The sequence below is a fragment of the Dendrobates tinctorius genome, unplaced genomic scaffold (assembly GCF_039654945.1).
Source record: "Dendrobates tinctorius isolate UK_male_01 unplaced genomic scaffold, ASM3965494v1 ptg000115l, whole genome shotgun sequence".
Lineage (NCBI taxonomy): Eukaryota > Metazoa > Chordata > Amphibia > Anura > Dendrobatidae > Dendrobates > Dendrobates tinctorius.
Genome location: NW_027361783.1, coordinates 221,949 through 247,494, shown reverse-complemented (window position 1 = coordinate 247,494; position 25,546 = coordinate 221,949). Strand labels below are relative to the sequence as shown.

The 25,546-nt window shown below is 45.7% G+C and overlaps 1 protein-coding gene across 1 annotated transcript; it reads left to right on the top strand.

Moving 5' to 3' along the window:
• Window positions 1-832: 832 nt before the first annotated feature.
• Window positions 833-25,546, top strand: FAM8A1 (family with sequence similarity 8 member A1). Its single transcript, XM_073589935.1, has 5 exons — window positions 833-1,355; window positions 6,926-7,046; window positions 9,943-10,066; window positions 18,398-18,537; window positions 24,941-25,546. The coding sequence occupies exons 1-5, from the start codon at window positions 1,040-1,042 to the stop codon at window positions 25,080-25,082; spliced, it is 843 nt and encodes a 280-aa protein (XP_073446036.1). The 5' UTR covers window positions 833-1,039; the 3' UTR covers window positions 25,083-25,546.

The following is a 25,546-nucleotide window of genomic DNA, read 5'->3' as shown; positions in this document are numbered from 1 at the left end:
AAGTAAGCTCCCAGCTGGAACAGCGGGTCAGACTCTCAAAATTGGGACTTTCCCACTGGATCTGGGACGGTTGGGAGATATGAATGCTCCCCACCATACACCGTCCTCGTACACGCACGGCTCCGCACACCTCATACACGCGGTTCCGCTTTGTATGCCTCGTACACGCACGGCTCCGCACACCTCATACACGCGGTTCCGCTTTGTATGCCTCGTACACACACGGCTCCGCTCCATACACCTCGCACACATGCGGCTCCACTCTGTAAACCTCGTACAACTTGTACACACGCGGCAACCTCTTACACTCATGGCTCCACTCCGTAAACCTTGTACACATGCGGCTCCGCTCCGTACACCTCGTATTCATGCGGCTCCGCTCCGTACACCCTGTACACACATGCGGCTCCACTCCGTACACCCCGTACACACACGGCTCTACTCCGTACACCATGTACACACGGCTCCTCACACCTCGTACACATGCGGCTCCGCTTCGCACACCTCGTACACACGAGGATCCGCACCGTTCACCTCGCACACACACGGCTCTGCTCCTTCCACCTTATACACACATGGCTCTGCTCCATCCACCTCATACACACATGGCTCTGCTCCGTCCACCTCATACACACACAGCTCTGCTACATTCACCCTGTAAACCCCTCCTGACCCCAAACATAAATTTCCCCTCATCCAGCATCATGACAACCAGCACACAGCAGAGTCCTGCAGAGTGCAGACACTGAGGCCCATGATCATGTGACGCTTGACTCCTCCCCTCCTGTGACCTCATCACAGGTCCTGTGCGCACAAAACAGCTATATATGAGGAAGCCAAGCAAATGCAGGAGAATCTGCCGCCCCCTCTCTTCAGGGACGCACTGCCTGCGTGTGACCTTCCCCTCCCTCAGCAGTCAGGGCGGAGGAGGCGGCAGGCATTCCTCGCCTGTGCTGACGTCATCACTGTGCGCTCACAGCTCCCGGGTCCGTGCTGATGACGCACTGTTGATGGCTTGCTTCTGTCTACCAGCGGAGTCATGGCGGAGGCTCCACAAGTAGGTGCAGAGCTGCGGGAGAGGAAGACGGACAGTGCGGGTGAAGGAGACCCGCTTACTCCAAGTCCCAGCATGAGCGCGGCGGAGTACTCCCGGCGGCTTCAGGAATGGCTCTGGCAGTGTTACTGCGGCTCTCTGTGCTGGCACAACAGTTGCGCTACCGCAGCGGCTCTCGTCATGATGAATGCAGGCAACAGCGGGGAGCAGAGGATGGGCAGCGGTACGACTGGCAGAGCTGCCTCCAGCACGGCTCCTCCCGGCAATGCCACCTCTGCGCCCACTGCCCCGCCGGCTGCAGGTGATGCCCTCCACACACGGCACATATGGCCTGTCACCGTCTAGGGAGGAGGGCGAGGTACACGGATTGCTGCTCCTAGGACAGTGTCTGGGTATTTTAGGGGGGCTGTTATTCTCGGCTCCAGGGAGGAAGAGGTGTGCTGATCAGCACCCAGTATTGGCCACAGAGAGGTGATGGTGTTGTGTGCCTGGTGCACTGTGTGTGATGGATTCATGTTTCTGGTTTGGTGATTTTTCTTTAGTTCTGCCACAGGGGTCAGACTGCACCTCCACAGATTATTCTGCCGGAGATGGGTAACTATTAGCCGGCCACAGACGTAAGATTTTGTCTGCTGTTCTGAAGTTTATGCAGTAAGACACTATCACTATGATCTGACAAAGCCTCAGGCTACTCAGCGACTTGTGACCATACAAGATTAAGATCACAAATGTGCCAATTGCTAAATAATCCAGCACGGTTGGGTTTCTGCCAGCTGTCAGGTTGTGGCAATGTGACTACATTGATGGTCCTAAGCTGGCGTAATTGTCACCAGCTTCTTATTTCCTAGTCCGAGAGCAGCTTAATGTAGACAGACAATCTGTCGCTTACTGGGCTGCTTGCTGTAGTTTTGATAATCTTTTGCTTTATCACTTGAGCACAGCATTCAGAAAACTGTTAGGTCTGCTGGAATCAGGTTCTCTGCCCCTACATCATGGTGTTCTCAGATGGGTAGCAAAAACATTCCTTCAAGATCAACTTTCCCACTAATACGGTCACCTTACTTTTTTGGGTGTTGTTTTGTTTCTGGTTTATGATTCAGTTGGCAGCTTAGTAAAAACTTTGTGTTAGTCTTATAATATGGTGATTATTGTGTGAGCCCTGTTTGAATGACCTATTTTTTTTGTACGGAATCATCTATTAAATGTGTGGAAAGGTTACTGAAGCTAGAGGGCCAGGTTGGCCGTTACCTTTTGCAATTGGTGGATTGTATGCGATTGGCTTTGTATAAAAAATGTCACATGTCAATGTAAGTGTGCCTGGGTTGAGGATGAAACTGCTGAAAAGACATGAAGTATCAATCTAAAAATGTACTAGTTGCAGGAGTACTAATTTTGTTGTTTGTTTTTTTTATTTTAAATGTGTATCTTGTGATGACATTTTTGTAGCAATGTGGACCTTTCACCAAATGTTTCATATTGAATACAATGTAATTGTGGCTGCAAAGCGGTGTTAGAATGTTTTCACTTGGGGTGAATATAGTACACTATAGGAACAAAAAAGCGCAAATATGGTCTTATCCGGGTTATTATTAAAAAATGTAAAAGAAATTCACTCACCTATTGCAGGAGAGATCAGGCATGTACGATTAGTAGTCAGCTGCTGCAGGTCCAAAGGTCAAATAAGTGACCGCTGATATAACAATTCTTATGGAACTAATTTATGGACTTCATTGCGCTGCTTGACAAAATACAGGATTCCAATTATGGTGGAAGATTAATCATTTATTCCCAACGTGTTTTGAAGTAAGAACTATTTCTTCCTTAGGGGATGACAAAAATGTTTGTCATCCCCTGAGGAAGCTTGCTTCGAAACGCGTTGGGAATAAATGATTAATCTTCCACCATAATTGGAATCCTGTATTTTGTCAAGCAGCGCAATGAAGTCCATAAATTAGTTCCATAAGAATTGTTCACTTGGGGTGTGTACTTCTCCCTGTATGAGTTGCTCAGATAGGCCGGGGTCAGACATGCGAGAAACTCGCACGAGTCTCACATGTCAATACTCGGGACCGGAGCGTGCGGCTGCGTAGAAATACAAGCAGCCGCATGCTCCTGTCCGAGTGCTGGGTGTTGTCATGCGAGACTCGTACGAGTTTATCACATGTCTGACCCTGGCCTTATAAGCAGACAGAAAAAGAACACTTCCCTACCTGAACTTAGGTTTCTCAGTGTGTGTGATCTCCTGGTCTAACATCCTGCATGATTAGAAAGTGCAACTGAGTTTAGGTATGTCATATTACAAACTCTTCTGTCAGCTCTTCTCTCATAGCATTGCCTGCTCTCAGAGGTCGCATTAACGCCTGTCTGGGCGTCTATGACGCACAGGCAGGCGAAAAAACGCCTTCAGATTAGTACGATACGTCCACGGGACGCATCGTTCTAAGGTACAGTGGCAGCGAGTTGGACCGATTACCCTGGTGACGTCAGCAGCCGCAGGACCGCGGCCGTCCATAGTATACATTACACAGCTTGGAAAAGTTACTCAGAAACAACTGTTGCATCTTACAGTAGAGGGCGCTGTGTGACTGAAATTCCACAAACAGTCTCTGCTCCAATGAGAGCACAGAGTATCAGGCAGCGCACCAATGACTGCAGGGATGAGGGGCGTGGCTTAGAGTGTGCGGCCGGGTGAATGGAGCTGAGCATAGTGTGGGCTGCGAGGCGGGACTCTCTACTACAAAGGATGGGTTCCGGGGACTTTATGCTGGTGTAGCGGGGGCGCGCACAGGAAAAAGGGGACACCCGGCTTTCGGGGTGCAGATTACCGGGGTCCCGAACATGGGTAATGCGGGGGGAGCCCCTGGGACCCCGTTATTACCCCTGAAAGTTCCGATGCCGGACCCGGGGGAGCTGGAGGAGAGGTTCGCTCTGGTCTTGGTAAGTTGTGAAGTGACTTTCTTATGTAGACGGTGACGGGACAAAAGACGGGATGTGTCCGCGGTGATCTGTGCACACGGGGGGCAGTGCCCACAGAAGTGTCCGGGGTGTGGGGTGATGGAGGAAGGGGAGCCCCGGTTACTCCGCGCTGGGAGCTGCACCCGGACGGCTTATATGGGGGAGTCTCACACTGGGACTAGTGGCAGCTTACTGCGGCTGGCCAGGAGCTTGGGGCTGTCTGGTTGGCGATGCCCCGGGGTGAGGGCTGTCTGGTTGGCGATGCCCCGGGGTGAGGGCTGTCTGGTTGGCGATGCCCCGGGGTGAAGGCTGACTAGTTGTGGTTGCCATGTGTGAGGGTTGACTGGTTGCTGATGCCCAGGCTATGACCCTTGCAGGGACAATTTGTGATTGTTCATGTGGTCACACAGTTTACCAAGTTGTTGAATCTTAGAAGGTCAGAATTTGATACCAGAGACATTTTTCCTGAAATTTTCTGGCGACTGTCCTGATTTCTCCTGTGCTTGACATGGTTCACACCTGTCTGTGGGCATCCAATAGAATGTGACGTCTTCTCACAAGGAAGAGCAAACCACCATTACTGTGAGCCAATGTGGTTAAGCCTTGATGGCCCCGTTGTACACCATGTACCCCTGCCCACAGAGGTCGCATTAACGCCTGTCTGGGCGTCTGACGCACAGGCAGGCAAAAAAACGCCTTCAGATTAGTACGATACGTCCACGGGACGCATCGTTCTAAGCTACAGTGGCAGCGAGTTGGACGGAGCTGGGGAAAGGGCAGTATCAGATGTTGCGGAGCGACTCACTTCATCGCGGCGCGCCCTCTGTGCTTGTCTCTCAGCGGGTGGTAGCGTGCAGCAGCGGCCGTACGGACACGTGACCCACGCGACTGACGTCATCGCGGCGCGCTCTCTCTGTGCATCTCAGCGTGTGTAGCATCAGTCGGCCTCTCCGTGGCCAATGGCAGCCGGGGGCAGGGCTTGCTGGCTGTGCGTTATTGACGGCATGTGACGTGGGCGTCACTCGTACGGTGGTCAGCACTATTATGGAGATGGGGGTGCAGTATACGTACTCCTCCGTGGTGAAAAATACTCCTCAAAAATATTGGGAGGAGTATTTTCACTCCTCTGAAAAATATGTAGCGCAACCTCTGCCTGCTCTGCTGTACTGCATCTCCCCGGCACTACCAGTTTCGAGATGGGTCACACTAATGTGTTGCGCTCACAGTATCTTGTAATCCCTCTGGAGTGAAATCAATGCATGTTGTAATTAAATCTCACATATGAGTACCTTGTTGATCTCTCCCTACAATGTGATTACAAGATGCTATGAGCACAACTAACTCATCTCCAGACTGGCAGTGTGAGGGTGGGGCAGTATAGCAGCACTGACAGTGCTATGAGAGGTGGAGAGCAGATGTAATGTGACACAACTAAACTCAGCGCCACTTGCCCTCCCCACACAGAGACCTTATCTGAAAGTTGTTAAGCCCCCGTCACACACAGCAATCTCGCTAGCGAGATCGCTGCTGAGTCACAGGTATCAGCGACCGGCCCCCCTGCCGGGTATCGCTGATCGTTCTTGAAAGCTCTGGACTTTTTTTGGGTCCTTGGTCTCTCGCTGGCCAGCACGCATCGCTGCGTGTGGCAGGCGGGAGAGCAACGACCAGCGAGCAGGAGCTGGTAAACAAGGTAAACAGCGGATTTCTAAGTGTCGCGCGGCGCTTAGAAACTCGCTGTTTACCATGGTTACCAGCTCCCTGCATCAGCGTGCTGGTAACTAAGGTACACAGCGACTCGCCTTTGCTGGTGCTGATTGCTGGTGAAGCTGCCGGTTTGGCAGCTCACCAGCGATCATGTAGCGAGACACCAGCGATCCCGACAAGTTCATATCGTTGTCGGGATCGCTGATGAGTCGCTATGTGTGACGGGGCCCTTAGTCATCTTTGCTCTACTCTCCCAGCACTTTATATTCAAGCAGGAGGTTAGACCAGGAGATCAGCGCTGTGTCCAGGGCTGTGGTGTCTGAGTCAGTGTCCATTTTGTGGAGTTGGAGTCGGTTTAAAATGGAGTGACTCCGACACCTAAAATATATACTAAATTGGGTTCAGTAAGAAAAGAAATGCAGACAAGACCATATGTAAGAGAAAGTACAAAAGTTACCCAGCTAAGCCAATGTGGTGGTGCACAGCAGAGTCATAACGCTTAGGGTACAGTTCAGGATATGTATATTGAGATGTAGCACGGATGGCAGAATAACAGGAATAGTGTGCCAGTACGGATAAATATCACCATAAATGTTTTCGAGTACAATAAAGTAGCTGGTATAAATGAGAAACCTAAAGGTAAGGTGCAATTACGAAGCCACAGATGTGCTAAATAAGTACATATAGTAAGGTGCAAGTGCAAATAAAGGTTCCATAATTGTTTAAGATGGAGTTTTCTTTTAAATTGGAGGGTGTGTTAGTTACCCTAAAACTGAATTCACACAATGCAGGTTTTTATTTATTTTATTTTTTTTTTTTTTGCACAAAATTCTGCTGCTGAAAATCTCTTTTAATCATCTGAATGGGATTGTGTATGAAAGGTGATAATTGCTATTGCTAGGACCTGCACCAATTCCAAGAACGGGCTCTGAAATGCTCGGCTAGAATGGAGCAGTTTGTGGGACTGCCAAAGATATCAGAGCACTCTATTGCAATAGGCATTTCAGAGCCTCATTCTCCAGATTAGCGGAGGTCCCAGGAGTGGGATCACCAGTGATCAATAAGTTATTGTCTATTCTCATAAAGGTCCATTTTTTTTTTTTTTTTTTTTTTGTGACATTCCTGTAACTTTTTGCTTAAAATACAACTTGCATCTGTGTGGTCATTGTCAGTAAGGTATCTCTATGTCTAACTATGTCTCTCTCAATGTAGGACGAGAATATATCATCCCATCCTTGGCACAAAGGTTTCGAGCGGAAATGGTGGATTTCTTCATTCTGTTTTTCATCAAAGCAGCTGTTATATTAACCATAATGCACTTCAGTGGCATCAAGTAAGTACATTTTATAGGCGGTAAAATCGTGCACCGATCAATGAAATGGCATCTTGTTATGAATTTAGAGATATTGATTTGTACGTATCAATATAGTATGTATATTTTCTCCTCTCGATCAGTTGTCCTTTCTCTTCATTCTCTCTAACGATTAGCGAATGTACATTTAAATGTGATTAAGTAATGAAATAAAAAGATTTAGTCAACAACAAACTGGCAAAATTCTCTCTGGTTTAGTCGCTGCACGTGTTAAGACTCACCAGTGGTAGTAAACTTCCTAGTGCGATATTTACCATTCTAATGGCCATATTTAAAAGGACCTTACTAGCATGAGTGTGGAGTCGGTATAAAATGGACTGACTCCTAAAATATGTAATAAATTGGGTGCAGTCGTACAATGCAGGATACAGGTGCTGTAAATGTTTCCATAAGAATTTGGAAAAGTTATGAAATGTCCTGTGTATCTCTGCTTTTAGCTGAGATGAATCTGTTCTGCACTTTATGTATGTGCTCAGTGAGGCAGGACTATGGGGTCAGAGTTGGTGGTTTGGCTTACCATCTCCACATCCCTGCTTACTAGCACATGATGGCAAACCTACTCTTGTGGTATCACAGCACTTGGTGCTTGTTCACATTAATGGCTGTTGTTGCAGATTAGTTCCAGGGCTATAATTGTTTTCAGTAGTTTATTAACAGATTGTGCCATCAGATTGTGTCTGACCCAAGTCTCCTCAACAATCATACTACTACATTCTTCTGTTAGTTTTCTTTACATTTTGAGCAAGTTATATACAGTTCTTTGCCGTCAGTGTTCTGCACCTGTAATGGTTGCCTCGTCTTGTGTGATCCTTTCATGTGCCTCCTTCAAACATATGGACAGCATGGAGAAAGCCCCCTGCTCTGTAAGCTGCTAACAAACCATACCTCAATCACTTCACTAATAAATATTCTGGGCATTCTGTTAGTGGAGTTAGTGTGCAACCCAGTGTGTCAGGCATATAGAGAATTAGTAGATTATTCTCGTGAATAGCAGTATCCAATGAATTTATGACAGTGTACTAGGTAAAATAGCTGATGGGTGAAGCAATCTTCCTTCCTGTAGCTATGTACGCTTAGCCAATAACCTGTAGACTAAGATGGGGGTATTAGTAACGGTTTAGATCATGGAGGAATGTGACTTTTTTACATTTCTCCAAAAAATGTTTGCTTTATTAAAGGGAATCTGTCACCTACTTTTTCGACTATAAGCTGCGACCACCGCCATTAGGGGCATATCTACAGCATTACAGAATGCTGTAGATAAGCCCCCGATGTAACCTGAAAGCGTAGAAAAACAAGTTTTATTATACTCACCCAGGGGTGGTCCGGGGCGGTTCGGGTCCCAGAGGCTGTCCGGTCCGGGTATGGCACCTCCCATCTTCATTCGATGACGCCCTCTTCCTCGCTTCATGTTGCGGCTCCTGCGCAGGCATACTTTCTATGCCCTGTTGAGGGCAGAGGACAGTACTGCAGTGCGCAGGCGCCTGGCCTCTATGACCTTTCTCGGCGCCTGCCCAATGCCGTACTTTGCTCTTCCCTCAACAGGGCAGAGAGAGTACACCTGCGCAGGCGCCGTGACGGGAAGCAAGGAAGAGGACGCCGTCACTAGAAGATGGGAGGCGCCGGACCCAGACCGGACTGCCCCTGGGACTCAACCCGCACTGACCGCCCCTGGATGAATATAATAAAACTTGTTTTTCTTCACTTTAAGGTTACATTGGGGGCTTATCTACAGCATTCTGTAATGCTATAGATAAGCGCCTAACGGCAGTGGTCACATCTTATAGATGAAAAAATAGGTGACAGATTACCTTTAAAGGGATGTTCCAGCCCTCTCTTTCATTTTACATATGCCTGATTGGGCTATAAAATTAGTACCCGGCACATAGTTGCCTACTGATTCCCCACCGCTCCTCTATTTTGCTGGCTAGAGTCCCCGTTGGTAAGTAGTAGCAAGCAATTCATCACATTTGCAGCCGTAAGGCACTGATGACAATGGAGGAGAAGGAGTTGAAATCAGGGGTGACCCGACCAGCGGTGCAAAACGGCAATGGGGATCAGTGGACTCCATAAGTACGTGCTGTTTGATTTTTTTTTTTTTTTTTTTTTTATAGCTTACTGCGGCCATGTGTAAAATAAGAGCAATAACAAAACCCTTTATTTCTTGCTGTCACAATATTGTATCAGACATATAGCTGATCTTTGCAGCCGTAGCACGGACCTTAAAACATGGTGATGTATATGCAGTTTGTTTTATTCCAGAGAACCACGTGGCTCTACGATTCAAACAGACAAACCATTAAAAAAGATATTCTGAGATCGGAAAAGAATTGAGAGAATGCCATCAAATATCAAAAGAATAATTAGTTACTTGATAAATCCCCAGCTAGTCATTGTTAATTATCTTGCACAAATGAGGTAGCCATCGATCCACATAGCCAAACACTGGCCTCACTGTGGTGCAACATGAGCCAATAATTGTCTGCAAGGATCTCAGGGGGGTACATCATTGTAGCAGTGTAGACGAAGACCAAAGGGGACCAGTGGAATGGCAGCATGGGAGGAGCGGCAAATTAAATGGTTCTTATTTTTTATACCAATTTACATTCTTGCATTTTGAAACATTTAATTTATAATTGTGTAATGATTTTTGCACCTGCAGTGACACTGCTGGGGAAAAATGAACATTTGCGGCCACCCCCAGATTACTGGGGGTGACAACGGCAGGATAGTTGAGGTTAACCTTTAATAAATATTGTCCAATGTAGAACACCCCTTTAATCTACTTCGTGTAACCAGTTGTTGTTGTTTTCTTTCACCTTGTTAATGTCATCCTTTCTTCTTTTGAAACCCTCAGAGATATTTCTAAGTTTGCAATGCACTATATAATTGAGGAAGTAGATGAGGACACCTCAATGGAAGACTTGCAGAAAATGATGGTCGTAGCTCTCATCTATAGGCTTCTGGTCTGCTTTTATGAAGTGAGTTACCCACAGTTTATTGCGTCTTGTATAAAGCATGAATATGATAATTTGCAATATTAGCTGAGCCTTCACTGAGCTATAAGTACAGCCATCTTACACATTTTCTCTAACAACAAAATGTACAAAGTATAAGAATCTTTAACAAGGTTCTACAAGAATAAGATAAAATTGTCACTGTTATAATTCAGACTGCAGCCTGTCTTAGTCACGACTGTACACGCTGAAGACTGAAGCTATACAGTTTCCGAGACCTGCGTCTCAACTGACAAGAGCTGTATCGCACATAACGTAGTCAGCAGCTAGGAGCACCACTGCAATGTGAAGAAATATGCGTGCCCAGCTAAGGCCTGTTTCACACATCCGTTTTTTGCATCCGTTTTTGTGTGAAAAAATGGATCCGTTTTTTTTTTTTACGGATCCGCGGTAACTGCTAATGGAAGTCTATGGGACCAAAAAACGGATCCTCCAAAAAAAATGGCGGATCCGTTTTTTAACGGAAAACGATGGATTTGGATGGATTTTAAAAAACGTAAGTGTGATCCAGGCCTAAGAAATCTCCATCTTCATGCTCCTCCTCCTTCAGTCTGACAGCTTTATAGCAGTGCACAGACAGTTATTTGTTTATTGGAAAACAAATAAGCATGGAGGAGGAAGAAGCTGGAGATAACCCTCTTAATGTTCAGCAAGGGAGATAAATATTTCTTCACATATGACAGCCATGCTGCCGACTGAGGTATGTGTGATACAGGTCTTGTCAGTTGTGACACAGGTCTCGGGAGCTGTACTTTAGTTTGAATTATATCACAGACTACATTTTATCTCACCCTTAAAGGGAATTTGTCACCTATTTTATCGAGCACTCAGCTATAGTGTGAGCTTTTTGACACTATTCCAAAAAACCCTCAGGGGTCAAATGTAGCACACAGCCTAGAGAGCATCCCACATAAAGTCAATTAAAACATAACCTTTAATGAACCATTAAAAGGGCATAACACACAAAAACATTACAAAATAGTGCTCATGTGAACCAGTGCTTGCTCAATAAAAAATGGTTTGGTCTCACCATTGGTATTAGATATAGCATTCCAGCATCAGGGCGTATCCTGCTGGAGAGACGATCCACTCATGGGGAGCTGAGACATGGGAAAACCAGTGTTAATGTAAAGTATTCCCCTACACTCCCTGTCGTGCCCCAGCGTTACTCCTGTCCTAACAAGCCCCATATATAGAATTAGTGTTATCCGTTAAGTCCACAGGCCCTGCAGTGGCGAGGTGCTTAACAAACTAGTGTGACACTAGTCTGTTAGGCACCTCGCCACTGCAGGGCCTGTGGACTTAACGGATAACACTAAGGCTAAGTGCACACGTACCGGAACTCTCGCGGAAATTACCGCGAGAATTCCGGAATTCCAGTCCGCGGGAAAATCGCATTTTAAATTCCCGCGATTTTCCCGCGGAAAAACTAGCATTTTGCAAGCGTATTTAGCTTGCAGAATGCTAGCGTTTTCCAAGCGATCTGTAGCATCGCTTGGAGAACTGATTGACAGGTTGGTCACACTCGTCAAACATAGTGTTTGACGAGTGTGACCAACTTTTTACTACTGAGGCCGCCTATGCAGCCTCAGTAGTAAAAGATAGAATGTAAAAAAAAAAAAAAAAAAAAAAACCGGTGTTATTCTCACCCTCCGACGTCCCGCGCATCCGTTCCCAGTGATCCTTTGCGAAAATGCCCGCGATGACGTCAGTTCTCGCGGGATCGCGACGTCTCGCGGTAATTCGCGATGACGTCGCGCGAATGACCGCGAGAACGGACGTCATCACGAGCATTTTCGCAAAGGACTACTGGGACCGGAGCGTGAAGAGAAGCGAGAAGGCTGCGCGGGACGTCGGAGGGTGAGAATAGCAATATTTTTTATTTTAAATTCTATTTTTTACAGGGATATGGTACCCAAAGCCCGGAGGACAGTCTCCTCTCCTCCGGACCGTGGGTACCATCCGCAATTGTTCTGCTTACTTTCCGCATGGTGTGCACAGCCACATGCGGGAAGTAAGCGGAACAATGCATTCCTATGGGTGCGGGATCGCCGCGATTCCGCAAATTAATAAGCATGCTGCGGTTTTTACCGCGAAGCGATTCCGCCGCGGTAAAAACCGCAGCATTAGCACAGCATTGCGGAATCCCATAGGAATGCATGGGATGCTTATTTTTCGCGTTTTCGTGGCAAAATCGCGCGGTTAAAACCGCCGCGGAAACGCGAAAAAAATGCAACGTGTGAACTCAGCCTCATTCTATATATCCTTTCCTACTGCTTTATATCTATTTGACTCCCCTGATGAATCCCCACCATTGGGGAAGAAACGCGTAGGGAGCTTTTCTGTCTATTTTTCCCCTTATCTCAGTGGGGGTGTCCACTACAGGATCCACTTGGGGCCTGTCCTTGTGAGGACAGGAGTAACGCAGGGGCACGACAGGGAGTGTAGGGGAATACTTTACATTAACACTGGTTTTCCCATGTCTCAGCTCCCCATGAGTGGATCGTCTCTCCAGCAGGATACGCCCTGATGCTGGAATGCTATATCTAATACCATTGGAGAGACCAAACCATTTTTTATTGAGCACTGGTTCACATGAGCACTATTTTGTAATGTTTTTGTGTGTTATGTCCTTTTAATGGTTCATTAACCCCTTTCTGACATCAGACGTACTATCCCGTCCATGGGACCCGGGCCCCTATGCCCATGGACGGGATAGTACGACTAGCGCGATCAGCTGCGCTCTCGGGGGGAGCGCAGCTGATCGCGGCTGGGTGTCAGCTGATTATCACAGCTGACACCAGGCACTATGTGTCAGGGGCAGTCACGGACAGCCCCCGACACATTAACCCCTGGCACACTGCGATCAAACACGATCACAGTGTACCGGGGGTTTAGGGAAGCATCGGGAGGGAGGGGGCGCCCTCCGTGCTTCCCTGAGCCCCCCGCAGCAGCGCGATGTGCAGCGCTGCTGCTGCGGGGGGCCTCCTTCCTTGTAGGTCCCCGGATCCAATATGGCGCCGGGGGCCTGCAAGGGAGGTGTCTTCCTCATGCCTGCTGAGCGCAGGCATGAGGAAGTCTGCTGCAGTGCCTGTGATCGCTGATCTGTCACAACGATCTGCCACATGACAGTTATGACCCCCCCTGGGACATTGTAATAACGTTTAAAAAAAAAGAAAGTGTAAAAATAATTTATAAAAAAAAAAAATCGCTAAATAATTTAAAAAAGGAAAAAAAAATATTCCCTAATTCATTTTTTGGAAATAAAAAAAACAAAAGTACACATTTGGTATCGCCGCGTCCGTAACGACCCGCCCTATAAAACTGTCCCACTAGTTAACCCCTTTACTGAACCCCTTAAAAAATAAAAAAAAGCAAAAATTAATTTATCATACCGCCGAAAAAAAAGTGCAATAATGCGCGATCAAAAAGACGGATATAAATAACCATGGTACCGCTGAATACGTCATCTTGTCCCGCAAAAAACGAGCTGCCACACAGCATCATCAGCGAAAAAATAAAGTTATAGCTCGCAGAATAAAGCGATGCAAAAATAATTTTTTTATATAAAATTGTTTTCATTGCATAAAAGCGCCAAAACATAAAAGACATAAATGAGGTATCGCTGTAAACGTACTGACCCGAAGAATAACACCGCCATATCAATTTTACCGCAGGCGGAACGGAGAAATTCTTGAAATGCTGGTTTTTGTTCATTCTGCGCCTCAAAAATCGGAATAAAAGCGATCAAAAAATGTCACGCGCCCGAAAATGGTACCAATAAAAACGTCAACTCGTCCCGCAAAAAATAAGACCTCACATGACTCGGTGGGTCAAAATACGGAAAAATTATAGCTCTCAAAATGTGGTGATGCAAAAACTATTTTTACAATAAAAAGCGTCTTTTAGCGTGCGACAGCTGCCAAAAAAAAAACCCGCCATAAATAGTAAATCAAACCCCCCGTTATCACCCCCTTAGTTAGGGAAACATAGTAAAATTTAAAAAAATGTATTTATTTCCATTTTCCCATTAGGGCTAGGGCTGAGATTGGGGTTAGGGGTGTGTTGGGGTTAGGGTTGGAGTTAGAATTGGGGGGGTTTCCACTGTTTGGGCACATCAGGTGCTCTCCAAACGCAACATGACGTCTGATCTCAAATATGATTAATTTTATTTTCATGCCTGGGCGTTATAAGCTTCTCTGAAGCACTGGGGGGGTTCAAAGTGCTCACCACACATCTAGATAAGTTCCTTAGGGGGTCTAGTTTCCAAAATGGTGTCATTTGTGGGGGGTTTCCACTGTTTAGGCACATCAGGGGCTTTCCAAATGCGGCATGGCGTCCAATCCCAATTCCAGCCAAAAAAGTCAAATGGTGCTGCTTCCCTTCCGAGCTCTGCCATTCGCCCAAATAGTGGTTTACCCTCACATGTGGGGTATCAGCGTACGCAGGACAAATTGCACAATAACTTTTGGGGTCCTGTTACCCTTGGAAAAATAAAAATTGAGGGTGAAAAGATCATTTTTGTGGGAAAAATGATTTTTTTAATTGTACGGCTGTACGTTATAAACTTCTGTGAAGCCCTTGGGGGGGGGTTCAAAGTTCTCACCACATTTCTAGATAAGTTCCTGGGGGGGGGGGTCTAGTTTCCAAAATGGGGTCACTTGTGGGGGGTTTCCACTGTTTAGGTACATCAGGGGCTCTCCAAACGTGACATGGCGTCCGATCTGAATTCCAGCCAATTTTGCATTGAAAAAGTCAAACGACGCTCCTTCCCTTCTGAGCTCTGCCATGCGCCAAAACAGTGGTTCCCCCCCCCCCACATATCAGGTATCAGCGTACTCAGGACAAATTGCACAATAACTTTTGCAGTCCAATTTCTCCTTTTACCCTTGGTAAAATAAAAAAAATTGGACCTGAAGTACCGTATTTTTCGCTTTATAAGACGCACTTTTGTTCCCCCAAATTTTGGGGGAAAGTAGGGGGTGCGTCTTATAATCCGAATATACGGGGGAGGGGGTGTATATATATATATATGTACTGCAGGGTCCAGGGGAGGTGGGGGCAGCTTTGGAGCGGTGCTGTGAGCTGGTAAAAGCTGCCGAAGGGAGCCTTTGATCTCCTGCTCCCGCTCATATAATATGCACTGCCGCTGTCCATCACCATGGTGCTGAAACCACACCACGGTGACTGGCTGGGGGAGCGGTGCATATTATAGCTGCCTGCGCCCTCCTTTGATCGCACATGATCCCCTGTGTTAGATATCGCCCCCATGCTGCTGCCCATAGTAAAATAAAAAACTCTTTCCTTACCTCCTCCAGCGCTGATCTCCCGGTGTCTCTGCTGCTGCTGTCATCAGCACTCTGCTGTGCTGATCACATGACCGGCTCTGAGAACCAGGAAGTGGAGGAGGAGCTCAACCACACTGAGGGAGACATGAGGAGGGACAGCGCTGAGAAGGTAAGGAAAGAGTTTATTTTACTAAAAGCAGCAGCATGGAGGCGATATCTAACACAGGGTGATGTGTGCCAGCCACAGGGTGATGTGTGCCAGCCACAGGGGGCCAGTGTGCCAGCCACAGGGTGATGTGTGCCAGCCACAGGGGGGCCAGTGTGCCAGCCACAGGGGGGCCAGTGTGCCAGCCACAGGGGGGCCAGTGTGCCAGCCACAGGGGGGCCAGTGTGCCAGCCACAGGGTGATGTGTGCCAGCCACAGGGGGGCCAGTGTGCCAGCCACAGGGTGATGTGTGCCAGCCACAGGGGGGGCCAGTGTGCCAGCCACAGGGTGATGTGTGCCAGCCACAGGGGGGCCAGTGTGCCAGCCACAGGGGGGCCAGTGTGCCAGCCACAGGGGGGCCAGTGTGCCAGCCACAGGGGGGCCAGTGTGCCAGCCACAGGGTGATGTGTGCCAGCCACAGGGGGCCAGTGTGCCAGCCACAGGGTGATGTGTGCCAGCCACAGGGGCCAGTGTGCCAGCCACAGGGTGATGTGTGCCAGCCACAGGGGGCCAGTGTGCCAGCACAAGGGGGCTATATTCAATATAAGGTGGCCATATCCAGATTAAGGGGGCTAATTTTAGGGTGGGGGGGCTATGAGGGACATATACCCTATATGATTTGTTAGACGGACACTGGCATTATAAGACGGACCCCATTTATTAAAAAATTCTCTATTCCTTCACCACATTTGGGGGTGCGTCTTATAATCAGGTGCGTCTTATAAAGCGAAAAATACGGTAATTTTTTTTGTGAAAAAAAGTTAGATGTTCATTTTTTTTTTTTTTTTTTTAAAGCATTCAAAAAATTCCTGTGAAGCACCTGAAGGGTTAATAAACTTCTTGAATGTGGTTTTGAGCACCTTGAGGGGTGCAGTTTTTAGAATGGTGCCACTTTTGGGTATTTTCTATCATATAGACCCCTCAAAGTGACTTCAAATGTGATGTGGTCCGTAAAAATAAAATGGTGTTGCAAAAATGAGAAATCGCTGGTCAACTTTTAACCCTTATAACTTCCTAACAAAAAAAATGTTGGTTCCAAAATTGTGCTGATGTAAACATGTGGGAAATGTTACTTATTAAGTTTTTTGTGTGCCGTATCTCTGTTTTAAGGGCATAAAAATTCAAAGTTAAAAAATTGCGAAATTTTAAAAATTTTCGCCAAATTTCCATTTTTTTCACAAATAAACGCAAGTTATTTGAATGAAATTTTACCACTAACATGAAGTACAATATGTCACGAGAAAACTGTCAGAATCACCGGGATCCATGGAAGCATTTCCTCATAAAGGGACAGTGGTCAGAATTGTAAAAATTGGCACGGTCATGAACGTGCAAACCACCCTTGGGGGTAAAGGGGTTAAAGGTTATGTTTTAGTTGACTTGTGGGATACTCTCTAGGCTGTGTGCAAAATATTTTATCGAGTATCAGCTGCCGGCACCGCCATCAGGGGCTTATCTACAGCATTCTGTAATGCTGTAGATAAGCCCCCTTGTAACCTGAAAGATAAGAAAAATGCGTTATATTATACTCGCCCAGGGGCGGTCTGGGTCTGGTTTTGGTCTTATGGGTGTCGTGGTCTGGTCCGGCGCCTCTCATCTTCTAACGGTGACGTCCTCTGCTTCCCATCGTGGCTCCTGTTGAGTCCAGAGCAGAGTACTGCAGTGTGCAGGCATCGGGAGAGGTCTGGCGCCTGCGCACTGCAGGACTCTGCTCTGCCCTCAACAGGGCAGAGCAGTGTGCCTGCATAGGAGCCATGACGGGAAGCAAAGAAGAGGATGTCGCCATTAGAAGATTGGAGGCACCGGCCGCGACACCCATTGGACCAAAACCGGACCTGGACTGCCCCTGGGTTAGTATAATATAACTCATTTTTCTCATCTTTCAGGTTACATCGGGGGCTTATCAACAGTATTACAGAATGCTGTAGACAAGCCCCTGATGGCAGTGCCGGCAGCTGATACTCACAAAAATAGGTGACCGATTCCCTTTAAAGAGATTCTCCGAAAGTTTCAAAAGACGAAACGTGCAATGCAGTCGTGTCAGCAATCCTGTGCATATAATTCATTCTTTTTGGCACTTTTTTTGTTGCTTTTTCAGGCAGAATCCAAGCTGATCACTGCCAAATGTTAAGTGCATATACCTTAAAGGTTCACCTGGCATAGATTTGATGACTATTAAGTTGTGGATTCAATGTCTAATTTGTTAGTAGATTCAGTACTGTTCCACTAACGGTACATATGTTTGGGGCAGCTTTAGTAACTAAATTCAGATCTTTTTGTTGTACCATTAGAAAAAAATATTCATTAAAATATTGAACAGCAAGCTAGTTTGTCAGATTATACTGGAAAAAAAGTCAAAGAATGTTTTAAAGTCTGTGCTTCATGCTACATTTAAGTCATTGGCATTAATAAGATGACCTGGTAGTGACACCAGTTCACTGACCTTTGTACCACATGAATCCTTTCAATGGTTAGATTAGACTGCAGACTAGTTTTACTAATCGGGCCAGGTTCACAGTCGTACATATGACATGTATCGGTTCTGTATGGTAAAAACGTAAGCAAATGTGTACAGTATTTTACCTACATCTGTCTAAATCTGAACAATGGCTTGCTCATTTTAAACTATGGGTACATCTTCATATACGTCTGGATACTGATGTCTGCAACTCAGGCATATGTGTCCAATGGAAGGCACTTTATTAATGTGAATTTATCCTTAGACAGTTCTTCTTAATATAAGATATGCTTCTCTGTAGCATGAATGTAAGATATTTTTTTTTTTTTCTTTTCATTTGTAAGATAATTTGCATTTGGGGAGCCGGAGGAGCAACTCCTGGAAAGTTCCTTCTTGGTCTTCGAGTTGTGACCTGTGATAGCTCCGTGCTGGTTGCACCAAACCGAGTTTTAGTGATCCCTTCCACAAATGTAAATGTGACTGCGTAAGTACTTGCTTGGATTTATTTTCTTGCGACCATAAACTGATGTGCAGTTGCCTGAAATGTTTTGCCAACAGCGCAAACGTGTATTGAGTGACTACGACTAGTTTGTGTAACGTCTTGCGTGAAGTAAATGTCACCAAATGTGATGTAAGTTGTTCAGTGGCATCTTCACTACTAGTATATACAGGGTACTCTTTGCTTTGACAGGCTGTTATAGCAGAGGTTCAGCCATCCCTATGAAGATTGCACTGCATTTTGTAAATGTTCCCCCATAGTGTGTAGATTTGACCATATATCCATTCCTCTTTTAGCTGACTGTGACCATTTCATGGGCATTTGTCTAGTGAAAGAGGTTGAAATTCAGATTGGACTTCTAAAACATTTCTTTAAAGGGTGAACCTATGAGCTCCAAGTAGTTCTTGTATAGAAACCCTCCTCAAGCCACACTGCTGTTTATAAGGAGCTGGCTTTTTGTTGACCCTAGTAAGCAGTTCAGTTTAAGTAAATTGCTGCCTGTCTCCAAGCTTTCAGTTTTATAAAACTCACAATAGTGCCACTGATTGGCAAAAATCCTGGAGAGTTTAGAAATTCTTCTTTCCCATTTCTGTCAGTTCTTCAGGTATGGGGGAATGTACCTGTCAAATTAGCGTGCACTTGTTGGCAATATGGTGAGATGCTTGCTGCCTGATGCAGATTTCTACCATTGCTAGTAGAATGTATTCAAGATTGCCATTTGTAAGAGTCTCATACCCATTGAGAGCCAGCAGAACATCATGAACTGTCTTTTCCTGACCTTAATCCGATTGAGATGCTGTGGCCTGACCTTAAAAAGGTGGTTTTGTGTTTGCTTTTATTATCTTTGTCTAATATTGAAATTTGTTTGATCTGAAATATTTTAAGCGTGACAAACATGCAAAAGAATAGGAAATCAGGAAGGGGGTAAACACTTTTTCACACCACTGTAGATCCTTCTTTCCCTCCCTGTATTGAATCAATCGCTTGCTCCTGTCACTTTCACATCAAAAACATCTCCAGAATCTAACATGTTCATAAGTTTGAAACTGCTAACACAATCTTACTGTCTCATTGATTCATTCTCATCTGGTCTGCTGCAGCCAACGACTAGATGGTCTTCCTCTCAATAAAATCTTCCCTCTTCAGTCCAACCTGAATGCAGCAGACTTCTACTGTATATACACAAGTATAAGCTGAGCTTTTCAGCACATTTTTTGTGCTGAATATGCCCCCCCCCCCCCCCCCCCCCCTCGGCTTATACACGAGTCAGTTTTCCCAGAAAGCCAGCGGGGGAGGGGGAGAAGCGCGTGACAGAGGCAGGAGTCGGTGGCTGTGGCTAGAGCCTGTGCCGCTGCTAAAGAGAAATGTAGCCGTCGGCTTCCAGAAGACATCCTACTCGCCCTCCTGCGCGGCATCACTGCCTCGTTGGTCCCGGCGCCAGCAGCTCTTGTGCCGAGCGATCACATGGCCCGCTCATTAAGGTAATGAATATGCTTGCCTCCCCACTCCCATAGGCGTGGAGGGAATATTCATTACCTTAACGAGTGGGACCACGTGATTGCTTGGCACAGGAAGAGCTGCCAACGCTGGGACCAAGAGATGCTGCGAGGGGGCCGGGACCAATGAGATGCTGCAAAGGCATGTGGAAGGTGAGGGTGTGTGTGTGTGTGTGTGTGTGTGTGTGTGTTTTTTTTTTTCTTTTTTTTTTTTTTTTTTTCTTTTGTGTGTGTTCTTTATAGGAACCATTCATATAAGGATAGGGGATAAGGAGCCATGCATGCCAGGACAGCGATGGGGGAGGCATGCAGGCCAGAACAGCGATGGGGGAGCCATGCTTACCCGGCTTGAGTCAATAAGCTTACCCAGTTTTCCGTGGCAAAATTAGGTGCCTCGGCTTATACTCGGGTCGGCTTATACTCGAGTACATACAGTATTTCTGTTCAGCTGCTACAGTGAGGTCTTCACCCTGTACTAGTCATTGTATTTGTTGTCCATATGCTCAAGAATGTAACATAAACTTATCACATTCACCCACAAAGCTCCTCACAATGCTACGTTGCCTGATTATCCTCTCCCATGTTCGTCAACCGTCCTACCCGTGCTTTCCCTTCAGCTATTAATTAAAGCCAGATCTCAGGAATGCATTACCACAGACAATCAGGTTAACTCCCAGTGTAGAATTTAGAATGCCCTAGAACAATATCTTTTTAGGTAGCCCTACCACATCCACTCACTTATCTAATTGTTCTCATTTCTTCTTAGGCCCCGTCACACTAAGGCTGGTTTCAGACTAGTGCATTTTACATGCAGCGCACAGCGCCGCTAAGGCCCGCCCCGTCCGGTCATTTCCTCCTACTATCGTACACGGCTGCATGCGATCTGCGCATCCTATCTTTACCAGCAAAGAGCAAACAGATGAACGGCATACTAGGGCACACAAATCACCACATTACCAGACGGAGCTATTTATCTGAAGTATTGCGGCATATGATTCAGTCAAAAAATGGAGGTGCTTGACCTCCCGTAGAAGCGAGTAATCGCGAAACGGCCGTTGTCCGACACCTCCCTCCCCTAGCATTCCTCTAACATCCTGCATGTCCACACATTTGATGGAATTTATGTGAAATAAAGACGCACAGTTTTTCAGCTATATCGGTGAGTGCTGCATATTTCTTCTTTTTTCGTTGCACCCTATCTTTAGCATAGGGTGCGCAGACTGTGCGCTAGTAGGATTTTTGCGTGCACTGCACACTTTTGAAGGTGCGCCGAAAGCACCATGTTGCATTTTGGTGCGCTCGGCGCACCTTCAAAAGTGCGCAGCGCACGCAAAAATCCTACTAGTGCACGGTCTGCGCACCCTATGCTAAAGATCGACTGCATGCGATCTGCGCACTCTTGTGCGATAGTAGGAGGAAATGACCGGGCAGGGGGCGGGGCTTAGCTGCGCCGTGCGCTGCATGTAAAATGCGCTAGTCTGAAACCAGCCTAAGCGATATCGCTTAAGCGTCACCGATTTTGTGACGCAGCAGCGATATCGCCATCTGTGATACTTACCTCCGACCGGCTGATCGCGCGAGAACGTCCAGGGCTGTTTCTCGTCAGCGGCTTCCTGCTGGCGCCGACGAGCGACGCGTGGACGCGGGCGGGAGGACGTCTTCATCGCTGCGTCTGACAGGTAAGTAACGACTGCCGACCGCTGCTACGTCTCTGGTGAGATCTGCCTGTTTGGCAGCTCACTAGCGACCATTTAGTGATGCACCAGGGATCCTGACCGGGTCGTATCGTTGTCGGGATTGCTGGTGCATCTCTAAATGTGACGGGACCCTTACTCGAAATATGTTTCTTAATATCATCGGTTCACACATACTATATGTACTCCTAGACAGACACTGGCTGGTGACTGGGACATTCAGGCTAACAAAAATACCCTTATGTATTTTAAAATATGATTGGACCTTACAAAACTAGCACTTTTTACCTTTTTGTATTACTCCTGTTTTTTCATAGATTGTAAGCTCTTGCAAAAAGGTCCTCCACTTCTCCTACTTGAATCGTTTCACTCTGTAATGACTGATATTTTTTGTACATGTTCTCTCTCTCTGAATTGCAAAATGCTGTGAACATCTTGGCACTAATAATTCCATTTCTTATCATCCTGGATGATTTATAAGGTTTAGTAATGTTTGAGAATTTAACTGGTGTAAAAGTAAATCACAACCAATCCACTGAAAATTATAGCTAGTTATAGTCATGTTATCAAAACTACATCAAGTAGCCGAGTGAGTGACACATCACTGAATCAGATTCTCTGCCTCTACATTATTCTTCTCTTACAAAATAGGGAACCCGATTGAAAGGCAGCATGTATCAGACACTGGCTGTATGATTTCAGCCAGGTATGTTTGACTTTGAGATGCTGTGGCGTCTCAGAGAAAAACACTTTAAAAGCCACCATGAACTGAGCCAAATGCGAGACTAGTTGGCTAGTCGGGTCCCCAGTGACCTCTCCCCACTCACTCCCCTGGAGTGACAGATCTCTCCCTATACATATGCTCACAGGAAGAGAACTGTCACTCAAGTTCAACAGGCGGGGAGAAGCAGTCGAATCATTGGCAGATTTTAACTCATTCACGACATGCGTCGTATTAGTACAGTGCATGTCGTGTCCCCCTTTCCCCCCCTTTTATGTGGGCTCTGGCGGTGAGTCCACATATTTCCTAGGACATGTCAACTGTTTTGACCAGCTGACATGTGTCAGGGACAGCCGATGGAATTGCGATCCACCAGCGGCTATTGACCCTTTAAATGTCGCTGTCACACTCTGACAGCGGCATTTAACGCACGCTTCCAGCCATCAGGCAGGAAATCTGCCCATCGGTGACCCCCGTCACGTGATCGCAGGTCACCAGTGGGTTGGCAAGAGGTGATCGCAGGTCACCAGTGGGTTGTCACTGCTGGATTGCTGTGAGTGCCGCCCGGTAGTCGGAGCTCATAGCAAGTCAGCAATTCTGTAATATACAGGCGATCGGATCATCGCCTGTATGTAGCAGAGCCGATCGGGTTATGGAAGCTTCTAGTCTCCCATGGAGACTATTGAAGCATGCCAAAAGTTAAAAAAAAAAAAAAAATTAACCCCTTAATGAACTTGGCTTTTTTCAGGTTTTGAGTTTTCGTTTTCCCATCCCCTTCTTCCAAAAAGCCATAACTTTTTTATTTTTTCGTCAATATGACCATGTGAGGGCTTATTTTTTGCAGGACGAGTTGTACTGTCAAACGATACCTTTTGATTTTACTGAGTTGTGCACTGGAAAACTGGAAAAAAAAATTCCATGTGCGGTGAAATTGCAAAAAAAAGTGCAATCCCACACTTGTTTTTTGATTGGCTTTTTTGCTAAGTTCACTAAATGCTAAAACTGACCTGCCATCATAGACACCAAACATGTCTAGGTTCTTTATGTAAGTGGTGAAAAAAAAAATTCCAAAGTTTTAAGCACAACTTGTCCCGCAAGAAACAAGCCCTCACATGGCCATATTGATGGAAAAATAAAAAATTATGGCTCTGGAAAGAAGGGGAGCGAAAAACAAACGCAAAAATGAAAACGGCTCTTTCATTAAGGGGGTTAAAGTATGTTTTTCTTTTTGGCGTTTCAGAGTCAAACATGCCTGGCTGAAATTATGTAGCCAGTGTCTGATGCATGCTCACCTTGGATCGGGCCGCATGTATCCGCTGTCAGGTTCCCTTTAAGTGGCAAAAACCCGGAGACAAGATTCCCTTTAAAGTCAGACTTCCCACTGCTTATCCCCCATCATCTGTCAAGAGTGAGTCGGGAGGCCCTATACACATTAGCTTGTCATCCAATGTGCAAGGAATTGCTGGGTCTGACCACCTTTCTAATGTGCATGGGGGTCTTTAGAACAGACCCTAGTTAATGTGTCCTCAGTGGCTTTTACGTGAGCTCATTGACCGTTTACTGAGGCCCAGGCTTTGTGGTTTAGCAATTGCAAATCATTATTTATATTCCCTATTAGCTCAGTTGCTAACCTCACCAACCTAAAGAAAACGCTTCCTCTTCTTAATATCACCACTTCCTTTTTTGTGGAAAATGAGGTAATGAAGTATATTAGAAAAAAATCATAACATATAAAGGCTGATCATGAGTAAATAAACCTAGTTTTATATATTTAAGTCACTAAACTACGTGAAGCACTTCCTTCCTTGTGAAAATTTAGAATTTTGAAAAGAGCTGTCGAGTTCTAGGATTGGCCAACCTGGAAATGTGGCAATTGTCCTGGTAAACAAGGTTGGAGATGAGGGTCCATTCTTCTGGAGCTTCAGACACATAATGAATAGATTAGACTTTAAGAGTATGTTCATACAGAGAGGGATTTACCAAGCTCCTGTTACGGTGCTCCTATTTGCTCCATTTTCTATCATAATTAGTAATAACTGTGCTGATGCCCACCACCTTTCCCACTTAAACACATTCATTTTTTTTCCCAGATTTGGAAAATGGTGAGAGGATTGAAAGTTGTAATTTTTTTTGTGTATATAGTGAGCAAAATCAGTGTTTGTTTGTTTTTTTTTTTGGTTTTTTTTTTTTTTTTGTTTTTTATTTTATAAAGCATTGTTAAAGAAAAAAATAAAAACTCCAAAAGCGGAAAATGCCTTTATTGTCCTCAACAATTTTATTACTCCTTAATCTTTAGGTACACTTGATGTCCATTATTTGTTTGCCCATTTACATTAGTACATTTTGGTTCGGAATGTGAATTGTCCATTCTCATTAATTGTATAGATGCTTGTGTTAATTGCTCCTTGTTAACCAAGCTATGATGTCGGGGTATTTATCTTGGTTTTGAATTGGCTTTATTTTATATTTTTCCCTAGGTCAACTGTGCGAGCTGTGATCAAGAACTTCTCCATAGCGTTCTTCTTCCCTGCGTTCATCACCTTGCTATTCTTTCAGCATAACAGAACAGCCTACGACATTGTAGCAGGCACCATAGTTGTAAGACGGAACATGAGATGATGCAAACGATTGAAAACGTGTGTTCCCAACACTACGGGCGATTGGATCATTTACTGCTGAAATCCTCTGAGAGGCAAATTATTGTCAAGGGCTTTTCTAAATCTTTGCTAACAGCAGTGTTATTGATTGGTCAAACACAAGGTAATCTTCATACAAATACTTGAAGACTGATCTTCATCGTTGTCCCCAATCTCTTCAGATGATCAGTATTGTGAAGTGGGAAAAGTACTAAGAACTACATGACACATGTAATGCTTTCTCATTAAGGACCTTCTCAGGGTTTTTACAGACAGCATGTAGTATGGAGGAGAACATTCTGCATATTTTGTTGGAAAAAAAAAAAAAAAAACTCTGAGGTTTTCCTTTTAGAAATAATTTGCATATATATTTCCTATGTAATCACCACCACAGTGCAGTAATATTAAGTGTAAATTATATAATAATAATAAAGATAATTTTAAGCA